Source organism: Notolabrus celidotus, chromosome 5, assembly GCF_009762535.1.
Source record: "Notolabrus celidotus isolate fNotCel1 chromosome 5, fNotCel1.pri, whole genome shotgun sequence".
NCBI classification, from domain to species: domain Eukaryota; kingdom Metazoa; phylum Chordata; class Actinopteri; order Labriformes; family Labridae; genus Notolabrus; species Notolabrus celidotus.
This window is the reverse complement of record NC_048276.1, coordinates 12615253-12629785: the sequence shown is the minus strand read 5'-3', so window position 1 is coordinate 12629785 and position 14533 is coordinate 12615253. Positions and strand designations below refer to the sequence as shown.

General features: G+C 37.5%; 1 protein-coding gene across 1 annotated transcript; it reads left to right on the top strand.

Annotated features, from left to right (window-relative positions):
* The first annotated feature begins 3333 nt into the window (after positions 1 to 3333).
* Positions 3334 to 13288, top strand: il13ra2 (interleukin 13 receptor, alpha 2). The gene is given in 11 exon segments (XM_034684626.1): positions 3334 to 3363; positions 3651 to 3745; positions 4022 to 4173; positions 5542 to 5698; positions 5794 to 5914; positions 6575 to 6759; positions 6920 to 7074; positions 8244 to 8388; positions 12061 to 12178; positions 12271 to 12312; positions 12314 to 13288. Coding segments are annotated over 10 exon segments (1227 nt in total). The 5' UTR covers positions 3334 to 3363; positions 3651 to 3654; the 3' UTR covers positions 12375 to 13288.
* Positions 13289 to 14533: the final 1245 nt, after the last annotated feature.

Below are 14533 nucleotides of genomic sequence, written 5' to 3'. Positions count from 1 at the left end.
CCCCTCGCTGTCCAGCACGTTAATCTAATGTTTACATGTTGGCTGAATATACACGGCTCACAGACCCGCGTTACTTCAACCCTCTAAATCTGATCCAGAATCTGATCCTGACGGAGAGGCGCCTGCAGCAGGACCTTTCTGAAGGATTGGTCAGCTACGAACATGTAGCTATGTGGCTATGCTAACTAGCGCTAGCACTTATCCATGATAAATAAAAATCATCCACTAGATCTTCAAATCTGCAGACGTGGGGAGTAAAACCGACCTCTGCCAGAAAGGCAGCGGGACCTTTCTGAAGGATTGGTCACAGATTCAGTTTCTTGTTGTTTTATTTGTCAGTATGTTGACGTGTGACTTGGTACACAGCTACAGCTACAAACATGTAGCTATGTGGCTATGCTAACTAGCGCTGGCACTTTTCCATGAAAACTTAAAATCATCCACTAGATCTTCAAACCTGCAGACGTGGGGAGTAAAACCGACCTTTGTGTTTATTAAGACAGCCTACAACTAGCATGCCTCCCTCCTAAGCTCCTTGTTAGCACACATGTGTGCACGTAATGAAAAACTGAGGAGGGGTTCAGTTGTATTTTATACAGTCTATGGGCTGAACAAGCTCCGAGCTCTGACTCCGTGACAGACCGGATATTGTTGTGACGTAACAAAAACACAGAAGTCTGAAACGAGCCGTTTCAGACTTCACATTTACAGAAAGGTGGAGAAATCAGAACAGGGGCAGAATGGATTTTTTTCATTTTCGGGGGGTCTGTAGACATGCCAGGGAAACATATTTCAGGTAGAGAATCATTAAAAAGTCGATTTTGCATGATATGTCACCTTTAACTTATTATTTAACATTTTCCAGGAAACAGATTCTCAATGAGTCATAGAGTCAGCTGATAAAAGACAGCAGGATGATTTTAAATGTGAAATCACTGTTTAAACATATACAGGACATAATCAGTCACAAGATGACATGCAACCCTTTGTCCACAAGGAGCGCTAAAATCGACACAAACCAAAAGTTCCTCTCATGGAGCTTTAAGTTCAGGTTCTAAAAGGCTTTTAAACACTGGGTATGAATTGGATGTGGTTAACTTTGAATGTTGAAGAAGTCAGAGAGATTATTAATAGCTGCAAGCAACTGGCAGGTACCAAATTGTTGATATAAATGGTAAATGGAATTGTACCTATATAGCGCTTTTCTAGTCTGTCTGACCACTCAAAGCTCTTTTACACTAATCGTCACATTCACCCATTTATACTCACTCACTCACTGATGGTAGAGAATGTAGTGAGGGACCACCAATATTAGCTAATCTCATTTGTACACATTCACACACCTCTGAACAACAGAGGGATCAATTCGGGGTTCAGCGTCTTGCTCAAGGACACTCCGGCATGTGACTGCCGGAGCTGGGATCAAACCACCAACCTTACGATTGATAGACGACTGACTCAACTCACTGAGCCACAGCTGCATGATATAAAGCATGTATTCATTTGCAATGTTCCAATGGAGGCTTAGGACAGTAGTAATAATGACACCAACAATAGGTCCCTTTTGTATCCCCAGTAAGAGCTCTGCTGCTGGCCTCTTGTGGCATCAAGTTTTACTTCTTTTGCATCCCAGACCACCGGCAACGCTCTGTTTTTTGTGGCACTGGCAACTGTGAAAAACTGACGTAACCTATTCAGTAATAAAATTAACGGTCAAAATGATCTGAATAACAAGTGTAAATAGCCTACAGGAAAAAAGTTGGATCTTTGCCCACTTTATGTTTCTCTCCACAGCACTCCATGCTAATACTGCATGAACACCATAGACTGTATAATTAATGGACTTAGTATCTATGACGTCACCCACCTGTTTCTTAAGCACTGTTTTGAAGCAAAGCATCGGCGGGAGCCATATTGGAAATGCTGAATGCAACCTAACTGCTGTCGAGCTAGTGTCAGGTAAAGAGGTGGAGTTTGAGCCTCCTCGCCAAAAGCTACAGTGTTCCCGCTTGTCAGTCATGTCCTTATTTGGGCAAAACTCATCATCTTAATATCTTCTGAACTGTTGTGTTATTAAAAAAACGCATCCCCCATACAGTGTGTGCCGATCAAGCTGCAACCTCCGGTCTAAAAATATGAGTCAATGCGGAAGTGTTAAAAGCTGCAGTTCATCGAGGATCCGCTTGAGGCTGGCTCCGGAAGTACCGGAAGTCACATACACATGAATGGGGAAAAGACTATCTTTGCAGCATTAATAAACATGTTTACAGCCTGGTACAAAAGATGAGTGTAGTCTGAATAGCTAATTTCTCGATGTCCTCTCACTGTGAGGGGGGTGAATTTTTTTCTAATTCGGCAATTTCGAAGATATTGAGATTACCAGTCTTCCAATGAGAGTCACAGCTGCCTGTGGGAACACTGCAGCTGTTGGCTAGGAGTCTCAAAGCCCGCCTCTTTACGTCACACTGGCTCGACAGAGGCAATATGGCTGCCGCAGCCGATTGGTCTCAAAACAGCTCTTCAGAAACATATAGGTGACGTCACGGATACTACGTCCATATTTTTTACAGTCTATGGTGCCGATAGAGAAGTGAACTCTTCAGACCGAAGCTGTTTTTTTAAAAAGGCTGTAAACATTTTTATTATCGCTTTGAATTGGTGTGTATGTGGTTTCCAGTGTTTCTGCAGCCAGCCTCAAGCGGATGCTCAATGAACTGCAGTATATAACACTTCTACATGGGCATCATATTTTGAGACTGGAGGTTGCCGCTTGGTGAACAATAAATACTAGAGAGATACCTACGGAACAGGATAAGGGTCACTGAATTTATTTTCTCAAAAAAACCCTACAGATTTCTGATAAAAAGTCAGAATTTCAAAAAAATAAAATAAAATAAATCAAACCCCAACTTTAAAAAAAAAAGTTATCAGTGGCCCTAATCGTCTTCCGTATGTAAAGGATCAAAGCTCACTGATCCCAGCATGAAAATGGACGGAGGAGGATTAGGGCCACTGAAAAAAAAAAGAAATTTAAGGTCAAATTTTTTTTTTTATTATTATTCTGAGAAAAAGTCAGAATTCTGAGATTAAAGTCAGAATTCTGAGATTAAAGTCAGAATCCTGAGAATAAAGTCAGAATTCTGACTTTATTCTCATAATTCTAACTTTAATCTCAGAATTATAATTTAAAAAATATTTTTAAATAAAAAAAAAACGTTATTTTTTTCTTTTCAGTGGCCCTAACCCTCTCCCGTAAAAATGGATTAGTTTTTAGGAGGAGCCTGTTTTTTTTTCCAGTCCTGGGTCAGTCTTTTAAACTCTGCTTGAACCTGCTGCACGAAGAAGGAACTCCTCCACATTAACGTGAGTACATGACAGCTCTACCCGCTCTGGTAATATATCATCCGTATTTCATACCCATAGAGTGAATAAATACCACAGGGAGAATACGTTTTTGATGTTTTTGCAGATGCTCAAGTTCTTTTAGAAGGTCTTCATTTAATTCATATTCAACAGCTCGTTTTCGATAAGATCCGGAATAAATAAAAAACTTACATTCTCACTACGTTATGTGTCACAGCAAGTTTGTATTTATCTTTTGTCATTTTTATAACATTTTTAATGTGATCTTTTTCTGTCCTGTCTAGCAGCGTGATGGCGAGTAAATCCTGGCTCGTGCACGAAGTTGCATTACTGCTGCTCTACATAGCCAGCAGGGAGAATACGCTGTGTGATGGATTCACAGGTTGGTCCCGATCCTGTGGGCAGTATTTGATTGTGATTCGTAGATCATTTGTGGCTGCTTTTTAGAGGCTAATTCATAATATATTTCATCATCAAATATTTGATTGGTGGTCCAGAATCCTCATCGATCATTAACTTATCTTAAATAAATCTTAAATCACATTTTAAATAAATGAAAATTGTATTAATTACAATGAAATTACCAGTTGCATGCCACTTTCTCTTTCTTCTTTAGAATTTTATTTGTCCACTAAATAAATATCCTGTTCATGTGCAGTGGACCCTCCTGAGGACATTATGATATTAGACCCTGGTTATCTTGGATATCTTGACATTACATGGAGCCCCCCAGCCAGCTTGATTAACATGACTGAGTGCCAAAAACTCTACCATGTGGATTACTTCAACACTTACATGGGCAGCTGGAGTGTAAGTACTTACCTTTTTATTCATCTTGCTAAACAGCCTGCTAAGAATAATTATCACATGCAGTCATGTTATTATATTTCAATCAGAACATTTCATGAAGAGGTCTAACAATATGCAGTTTAACACACCCTTCATACATCTATTAGACACATATTTATTAGATATCAACATCAGAAGACTGATATCTTACATTTCTCACATCTTTATTTGGATTGTATTGGGTCTCCATAAATAATAATACAGTTTTTGAAGTGTACTAGATCTTTATGTAAAGTGACAAGAGATACATGTTTCCCTATATTAACAAAAACTCATTGATTTAATGATTCATCAGCAGGACTCTATGTGTAATGCAGCAGGAACAACACTGTTAAGGGGTTAAAAATGTGACCAGGTCATTTAAAGGACCGTAAAGAGTAGCAGACCTGTCACCCTGCAAGCCCGCTATAATATGCAAATCTTTGTGGAACCTCCCAGTATTTGGTAACTTTTTGTTAGATGAGGAGAAGTTTTGCCAAAAATGCAGTAACAACAATAAGTCCTTAAACATGTTTATGGACATGCTGAAACAGCTCAGACTTCATGCAGCCTGAAGGCTTTTTGATCCATGAATAATATTCCTGCAAAGTTATTATCTAAATTTTTAATCTTCTTGACTGAGCAGGAAAACTACCACTAAAAATTATCTATAAGCATGTGTCTCCTCTCCTCTGCCAGAATAATAATTACATTTGTTTTATTAAAGTCAAAACGCCACATGTCTGAGCCGTACTGTATTTTAAAAACAAAGTCCCTTTTTGCCTGACAAAAAGTATGAACTTGCGTGGTGTCCTTCTTTTCTCATCACACACAGGTACAGTGACGAAACAATGATGAGTCAGTTCACAGATATGCCTCTGTCCTGATGACTGACACTGTGATAGTGGCTGAGTCGATAGTAATGATTAAGAAAATGTCTAGACGACCATGAGTTATGAAGCTCCTCCTTCACAGTCTCATGTCACAGTGTGAATAGTACATGTTTAAAGTATGAAACAGCAGCTGAAAAATCTGGACCTTTATACTGAAGCATGTGTTAAAAAGGTGAATAACTTTTGGCAGGTATGAACAGGGTTACTGTCTCATCATACTTGTACTGCTTCAGCTGAGGTAACAGATGTATTCTTCCAATTAAATTGGCAGACAACAATAATTACCTTCGAATACACACCCAGCACAACCCCAGAGTCAATTTGCTGTTTCAGTTTGAGAGGCAAACTATTTTCTGACCGTATGCACTTCTTCAGAAAGTTGGACCAAAGAGTACAAACACCAAATAAACCAGCCACACATAATCTTAATTACAGGGTTGTTTTTCTGGATTTTCAGGCTGTCAGGACACCCAGGATGAAGTACAGTGCCCAGTTTGACCTGATGAAAGATATCAGAGTGAGAGTGTACACCTTACTGAGTGGACCCTGCACCAATGGTACCTTGGTCAAGAGCACAAACTACGCTGAATTGGTCCAGAAACCTCCTGGCACAGGTTGTTTGTAGAGGCAATGGTGGTGTAAACATGAAAACAATGTATTTGAAAAATCATGATGTTGATTGTTTTTTTCTCTACTTTTTTATCGAAAGGTGTTGCAGGTACAGCAGTCCAAAATTTTGTCTGTGTGTACTATAACATGAACTACATGGAGTGCAAGTGGGACAGAGGCCCAAAGACACCAGCAAACGAGCAGCACAAAATGTATTTCTGGTGAGTTGTTTGCCTGTCAAAGACAGTTTACTGCCAGGGGTGGTGTAATCGCTTCCCTTCTGGTTTTGTACAGAAATAAATAGTCCTCTGATAACAAACCCTAATGACTTGAGCAATCCCAACATTTTTTATCCAGATCCAGCAGGAGGTTGGTTTTGAATGAAATGTCCTAAAATATTGGATTAGTTGTTTTTCAATTTGAAAAAGAAACTCAAGAACCCAGAGGATTAACTCTATAATTTAGGACATAACTACTAACTATCTATCCTATTAACAGCAATACAACCGTTCCTGGAAGCAGAAATGTGGGTGAAACTACAGGCTGAAATGCACTAACATTTCTGAACTTGAGGCAGAGTGCTCAACCTAAATTAAGTGCAGGACAAGCTCTCTTATTGAATTATTCATCAGAAATCTCCTTAAAAAAACACTGACTGCTTTTAAATATTTTATATAGAACTAGTTTGCACTGTAGCTTTTGTTTACGTGTGCAGCTTCAGATTGTGAAATTTTAAGATTTATTGCTACTCACCACCATAAAAGAAAGGAAACACTGATAGAGGTGAAATCTGTAAAACTAATAGGCTCTCAACAAACCTATCTGCATGACTAGATGAAGCCAATGTCAGCAGTGTGTTGTGTGGTCTGTGTCCTCTCCAGGAACAAGGAATTTGAGGAGGTAGAAGAGTGCCCTAAATATATGGTATCAAATGGATATAGGAGTGGCTGTGACTTCACAGGGATATCTCTGCCAGATTTCTCTGATATCATCTTCTGTGTGAATGGCTCCTCTGATGAAGGGCCTCTGAAGCCGACATACATTGCTCTGCAAATCCAAAACCACGGTACGTGCATGTTTTCTTCCTGAGGTGTACTCATGCAAACCCACAGAGGGTGACATCATCATTGCCCTCATGTTCTTCTTCTGTGCTCTCTTACCAAAATGTGCTGCTTGTTTTTCTTTTGTAACCTCTCAGACAATCTGATGTTGTAATGTCTTTGCAGTGAAGCCTGATACTACAGAGAAGCTGCATCTTGAAACAGGTCCAGACAAGGAGTTGGAGCTTTACTGGGAACGTCCTGTCGGCCGGATTCCCGGACACTGTCTTGAATGGGAGGTGGAGCACAATCAGGAGGGACCTGATGGAAAAATTGCATTGGTATGAATGACCTAATACATAACAGTACGTTAATACAATAGTTTGCTTTGTCATTCTTGAAATGTGTTTAACTTATAAGCAAGCCTTTTTATCTCATGCCATCTTGTCAAACAATCCCAGATTTCGTGTGTGAATGAATTTCGTTACCTAATATGCTCATTATCTGTAATTTACTTTAATCCCTCCATCATTATTATTTATTTGGCTCCACCTTTTAAAATAGTGCAATTACAGTATTACACTTCTAATCTGTCAGCATTTAATTTACGACCGTTAGTGCTGGTAGGTAACACAAAAGAGTGAGGGTGAACACTTGAACCTGAACATGACTTCAAATTTGATGAGGGACAGTTACGACAGTGAAACATCACAGGGCAGTAAAACATGTTTAGGATATGACTCCTCATGCAGAGCCTACAAAATGTACATGCCAGAACAGTCATGTTCAAGCACTCCAATGTCTACCTAATTGAAGAAGTGATTTCTCTGACAATAAACCTGATGTCAGTGAAGACTTAAAGTGAAGTTTGTTTGCAGTTTAGCACTGTGAAAACCAAAACACTAAGCTACAGACATAAAGAAGATTGTTTTCTTACTTTGGCATCAGAAACATGGATATGTTTGCCACCTGCAATAGAAATAGAGGAGATCCAAGCCAGTAACAAATAGAGATGAATATAACTGAGTCTGAGTCTTAATCCTTGAGAAGAAGTTCTGAGATGAATTGAATAATTTAAGGGTTCATTTCGGTTAAGTTACGGACTTCAGAGCAGCGAAGGAGGCTGGTTATTTAGAATAATCCCTCCCAATTTAAATAAATAATAAGACCCAACACTATTCACTATGTGTGTTAAGTTACATAAGTACAGAGAGAGAGAGAGAGAGAGAGAGAGAGAGAGAGAGTAGATCCAACATAACTGGCCGCATATAAAATTGTAATGTTTGCAGTGTTTGCTGTGTGTTTTTGTTGATTGTTACTGTTCTGGTTTTTGTTTTTAACTCTGTAAAGAACTTTGAATTGCTCTATGTATGAATGGTGCTTTATAAATAAACTTGCCTTGCCTTGTCTAACTGTATGCCAGAGAGGGAATTGACTGATAAGAGATAACTCCCCATTTTTAACTCTTATTGTATTGAAATAAGTTTCCTTCCTTTTTTATCACTGGCAGGAGAACATTTACACCAAACAGATGAGCCTCACTCTGCCCTCCATCCACAACCAGAGAACCTGCTTCAGGGTTCGTTCCAGATTGCATAAATATTGTGCAAACAGAGGATTTTGGAGTGAGTGGAGCCATCAGACATGCAATCCAGGTAAGAGTATAACACGTCACTATGCCATCATTTACACCTAATATTGCATGTATGTAGGTAAGACGTATAAAAATAAGGAGCGTGAGGTTAGTTCACTGTATAAACACTGGCCCATTATGAAAACTACAAAGATTTGAATGCAGAATGATCTTTAAATTGATTAGTCTAGACAAGTCACTGTGTTTTCAAATGTACCCATGTGATTTATTCTCAGTCACTAAACCACTGATGTGAAATGTTGAGTTGTTTTACCCTATAAAGGTATGTTTTTAGACTGTTAATGATTCCACAGTCCCAAAAAGTATTTTTATAGGGTAAAATAGTCTCAAACTTCTGAAAGCTGTTGGGAAACTGTTTTTGTTGAAAACAACATCAACCTCATGAGAAACATTAACCTTCTGGACTACCAACAGGAAGGCCCAGACATCATCATCAAATAGTAAGTATAATTATCATCTTTTATTAGTATTTTTTTTACCATGTTTATGACGTCATTGCTATTTTGAATATTTATTTTATTTCATGTTTTTTCTAATGTCAGCTTTCTTTAAACTTTAAAAGAAGATTTTGTTTAGTTGTTTATTTATTTAATAAAGCAACATTTTGATAAAGATTTGCAAACAATATTAACTTATACTGTAACATAAGGCTTTGGATGTCATATTTACTGCACGTCAAAAACATATAAAACAATCAGGAACACAAATCATTGTTGTTGTTCATGCTAACTATTAATTCGTCCTCTTTCTTTTAAGGTTGACTAACTAAGAGGGGAAGATTGGAATATTATCTCTGAGTAGCTGGACTATGAGACTATAAAAGCACCATTTAAGTATAAATCAATTTACCGTTCAACATGTCTACTAAGGCTTCGAGGGGGTGTTAGCAAGATAATAATGGAAACAATTCTGGAGGGAGAATGAACGTCTTCACTGGAAATTGATGATTTTATTTTTCTATTCAAAGAGTTGTTTGTTTAAGGATTAACTTTGGCCCCTTGATGTCACAGGAGACAATGTTTTCTTTCTTCTGTATATCAATTATGTTTCCTTGCGTCTACATCATTGAGACAAGGATTGGAAATCAGCCACAATGAGATAAACCTGTGTCCATTAACAACGGTTTTTTTTGCACTGGCAGTGAGTATTTTCCACACAGATCAAACATAGTTCAGCATTTTCAGCACTCAGTGCAATAATTTGCAAAATTAGTCAAGCCTATTTGTTGTTTCTTTGTATTTATAGCTAAGGTTATTGTTATTATATTTTTATTTTATTTTTTATTGTAGTTCTTATTCTTATTCCTATTCTTATGCCTTGTACAAAGAGAGCACAGTTTACTAAAGTCAAATTCCTTGTGTGTTCAAGCATACTTGGCGAATAAAGCTGATTCTGATTCTGATTCTGATTCGGAAAAAAAACCCTCAGTGTGAGCTGTTATTTTGTCACTACCCTCGCATCGCTCTCAGTTGAAAACACTTCAACTTTTAAACCACTGCTCCCTAACTGACTAATCAAAATCAAGGAGGGGCGGGACTTAATTGGATATCATCCTTGTTAAAAACATTAACAAGGCTCGGAGCTAACCTGACTCATTTTTCTGAGGGTTAAATGAGTCATTTTCAGAACGGAAAATTGTTCCCTCTCTTGGGCTGCTTCTAGTGCCAGGACACAATTCTATTTCGTTATTTTACATTTTCTTTGTAAAATGTCCTTTTTAAATTAAAGCAATTTAAGGCACACAGAGGAAAGGTCACTACCAAGGTGAGTCAGAGGCCCTGGAGTTGAGTCGTGGGTGCTACCAGCATAGGAGACAGCGTTAATGGACACAGGCCCTGCTTATCACTGTGATTGAAGAGAGGAGGTGAAAATAGTGTGAATATTTTGTGTGACTTTTTTTTTTATGACATTTTAGTTACTTGAGGAGCATAGTTAAATGTATCAAGTTGCATAATAAGCAGTTCTGCTGTAGCTTTCTCTGAGATGAAGGAGTGTCGGTCAAACTGTTTAGCTTTAAGACAAATGAATATTGTTTGCATGTACTAAATGGGAACTTGAAGGCTTGAAAAATCTGTAGCTGCATGTTGTTAAATAAAGCTGATTGTTATTTTGTCCTGACCACACAATGTTTTCAATGAATAAACATTTCTGATGGAACTGTGCGCTGGTGTGGATCTCCTTTATTGTAATGTTGATCCTTGATCCTATCTTCTATCCCTCATCTGCCTTTGATGATATCTGGACTGCTTTTGTGTTGATAAAAAGACATCTAAAAGTATGCATTACAAAAAAAGAGTCGGGCTTCAATGCCCTCATTCTGTGAAGCTTGTATGGGATGCTAAAGCATTCTATTAGTTTGAAGCCAGGCAATATGTAGGATAATGTATGGGGAGCTGAGAAATACAATTCTCTCAGGATGTTGCAAGAGCACCAGGGTCTCGTCTCACCTGCTGTGGGTTCTATTTAGCATCCTCACCAGCTCATCATACATTATCCCTTAATTGGAACAAATCAAATACAGTTCACTTGTTTTAAAGGACAGCTTGGTGATTTAAATAGAAAACATACTGAACTGACCTCAAACCATTAACATTTACTTTGGATCTTATGAGAAGTACTTTAAAAGCAAAGCCATGTTTTACTGAATTTTTCCTGCAGGAATTAAATGAGGTAGACTAAAGTTTAAAAAAAAAAAAAAAAAAAAAAAAAAAAAAAAATATATATATATATATATATATATATATATATATATATATATATATATATACATACAGTGGATATCAAAAGTCTACACATCCTTGTTAAAATGCCCGCTTTTGTGATGTGAAACACTGAGACCAAGATAAATCATGTCAGAACTTTTTCCACCTTTAATGTGACCTATAACATGAACAATGCAATTGAATTTTTTTTTTTAAATCTTTAAGAGGGAAGAATACAAAATAAAAAAAAATTATAATAATGTGGTTACAAAGGTGGAAAAAGTTCTGACATTATTCATCTTGGTCTTGGACATCACAAAATCTGGCGTTTTAACAGGGGTGTGTAGACTTTTGCTATCCACTGTATATATCACTCTCAAAGACATTTATGCTTTTCCTGATATTTTATTGGTTTGCCTCTCTGTTTTTACAAGTGTGTTTCTGTTTATGTGAGATGACTGCTTTGCTGTTCTTGTCTGTTCTAAAATAACTAATTGAGAACACCAGCTATGAAGCCTTACTTAAAGCATTATATAAAACCTGCTCTCCTGCGTGCCCAAAGTCCCCTTAATTGTTGGACAGTTCAATAGTGACTCGGGTGTGTTTTTAAAGCCTTATTATCAAAGTCAGTACTTTACCTACCTAAGCCTATTTTAACATTTTTATAATACACTTTTAACGCCTTTATAATGTATTAAAATTATCCTTTAATCTATAAGATGTCCAAATGTTGACATTCTGCTTTGTTTGAACTTTGTATTCACACCAATTTATTGTTGTTTATGCAGCCCACTACAAGGACTGTAGCACTTGTATGTTGGGTGCAGGATTTAACCAGTCCAACATATTAAAGCTGAACAAGTAACCCATGTTTTATTATCATTATTGTTATATAGTTAGCAAAGTAAAAATGAAATGTAAATAAACGTAACTTTATAAAGAGCATGTGCGTTTATTTTCTCATGTTTCAGAAGTACCAGAAGTGCCCGCTGAACCAGAATTGGACTTTGTACCTGCGTATGTGTGCATCGCGGTTGCCATCATTGCTGTTCTGGTGCTGTCATTATGTGTTGGGGCAGTGATTAGTGTGTAAGTAAATACACATATACAGTAACTCATTCAACTGTATGTAGAGAAACAAAAAGTTTACCTGTGTGTTACAAACTGTGTTTCATCTGCAGGAGGAGGTCAAGACAAGAGAAATGGCCCAATCCTCTGCTCAAACCTTTTTGCCAGAAATTCATCCTCTTGGGGACAGGAAACTAAAAACACCAGAAGAATGTGAATGATCACCTCTCACAGCACACCTTCGTCAGGTGTTAGATTCCCCCCCTCCTCATACTGGTACTGCAGGGTCTCTGAATGCAAATCACACACTGGAACTGCCAAAGGTCCCACACAGTTCTCACATGATATTATAAACACTTGTTGCACCTTTCTGAAGATATTTCTCATTAGGCTGAATGATACAGAAACTACAGTACTAGAATATTCCAACATGATTTACTACCTTTATATTTATATTCTTTTACATTTATGTAGCCATTATTTGAAATGTTAAAAGAAGTTTTTATAGAGAAAATGTTTGTTTTTGTTCTCTGTTAACAATTTTCTCCAATACTTGCCAGCTGACGAGTCAGCGTTTATTACTCCAGAAGTATTACGTACTCCCTGGGTATTAGGTTTCGATGTTGTACTGTTTGCCACATTGCTTGCCATTGCATTTAAAAAGCACATCTACTTGATTTTGTGGAAGAATTTGACCTTTTACTTTTTGCCTCGTCTTACAAGTTTGCTCCGACAATAATGATTTTATTATTGAGAGGGAAGCCAGTTTGAAGAGATAATTATGTAATTGCTTCATTTGATGTGGATTATATGTGTCTTTTTTGCACACTACAAAAGGTGTGAAGTCTTTCTTACCTATGTATACTGGAATGAATGGGGTTTTGTTTATAAGAAGAAATGAAGGTGTCAAGAGTTTGAAATACCATGACACCTTAATGTTAAGAAGTCTAAATTGTAATTCATTATGGATGTAAAAAAATGTTAAAGAAAATTTCAAAGTATGTTTGTTTAAAGTTTATGTCTAATATTACATCAAATGCAAAAAAAATCATTGACTTTTGAATATAGAATTGTGTTAAATTGTTCACATAGGGTTGAATCTGCTTTATGAAACAGATGTGGAGTAAATAAAAAAACAATAACAAAATACAAACAGATTATTGACATTTATTCCTCAAAGATGTTCAATATACAAGTTTTGTAAGAAACATAAATTATCAGCTCAAATTTGGCAAATTTTGACGTGCAATGATAATCCTCTTACAAGTTTAACCGCTCTCGCATTTCACAAAACAGAAAGGTAGGGAGTTGGGACAACACTTCCTGCTTCAGATTGAACATAAGCTGACAGCTTGGCTTCATTTCCCTTTTCTGTAACTACTACTCAGCTGATTCCCTGCAAGAATTTTAAACTGAGCTAGAATCATCTTATACCGTTATAATTTGTATACTTTCCTCATTGCTTTTTCTCCTTGTTACGGTGATTTTCATTTCTTTACTGATGTCATTGTTTTTTTGTCCTGCCTCATCCTTATTCTGTCCCTTTCTCTCCTTACAACCTTGTACTGTCCTGACCTCAACCTTCTACTTTCCCTATACTGGACTTGAACCCAAAACCATCCGACTGGAAGGAGCCCTGTCCACTACACAACAGAGCTGCTTGACATTGCATGTATTCTTTTCGTTTTTTTCATTCCCCCATTTTTGTTGTAGTATTTCAAAAACACAGCTCATTAACATTGTGAGGAAAGTGTTTTAGTTCCCTCTCACATTAGAAGCCCATAGTTGGATTTGAACCCAGAACCATCAGAGTAAAAGGTAGCAGGCATATCCTCAACACCAGAGGGCTGCTAGGAAGAGCCTTCTTTTGTAGGATTTCTCATTCCATGATTTGGATATTGTACTTCAAAAGCATAGTTCAAACTACAATGTGAGCAAAGTGCTTCGCCATCAAGTAGTCCAAAATGCTACTGCTAAACTGTTGACCAAATCATCGAGGAGATCTCATGTTACACCGATCCTCATTTATTTGCACTGGCTTTCAGTTAAAAGGAAGGATCCAGCTTAAAATTCTTGTTGTGTACAGAGTGCTTAATGGTCAGGCTCCAGTCTACATTAGGGAGCTGCTGAAGCCTTTTAACTCCAGCAGAGCTCTTTGGTCCTCTGATCAGGATTCATTGGTTGTGCCTCGTACCAGGTTAAAAACTAAAGGAGACTGTGCTTTCCATGTTGTTGGTCCTAAACTCTGGAACAGTCTCCCTCTGGAACTGAGAACTGTGGACACTGATGACAAGTTCAAAGAGCAGTTGAAGACCTATCTGTTTAGACTTGCCTTTGTTTAATCTGTCTTTTTTTTAATGTCATGTTTTTGTGTAT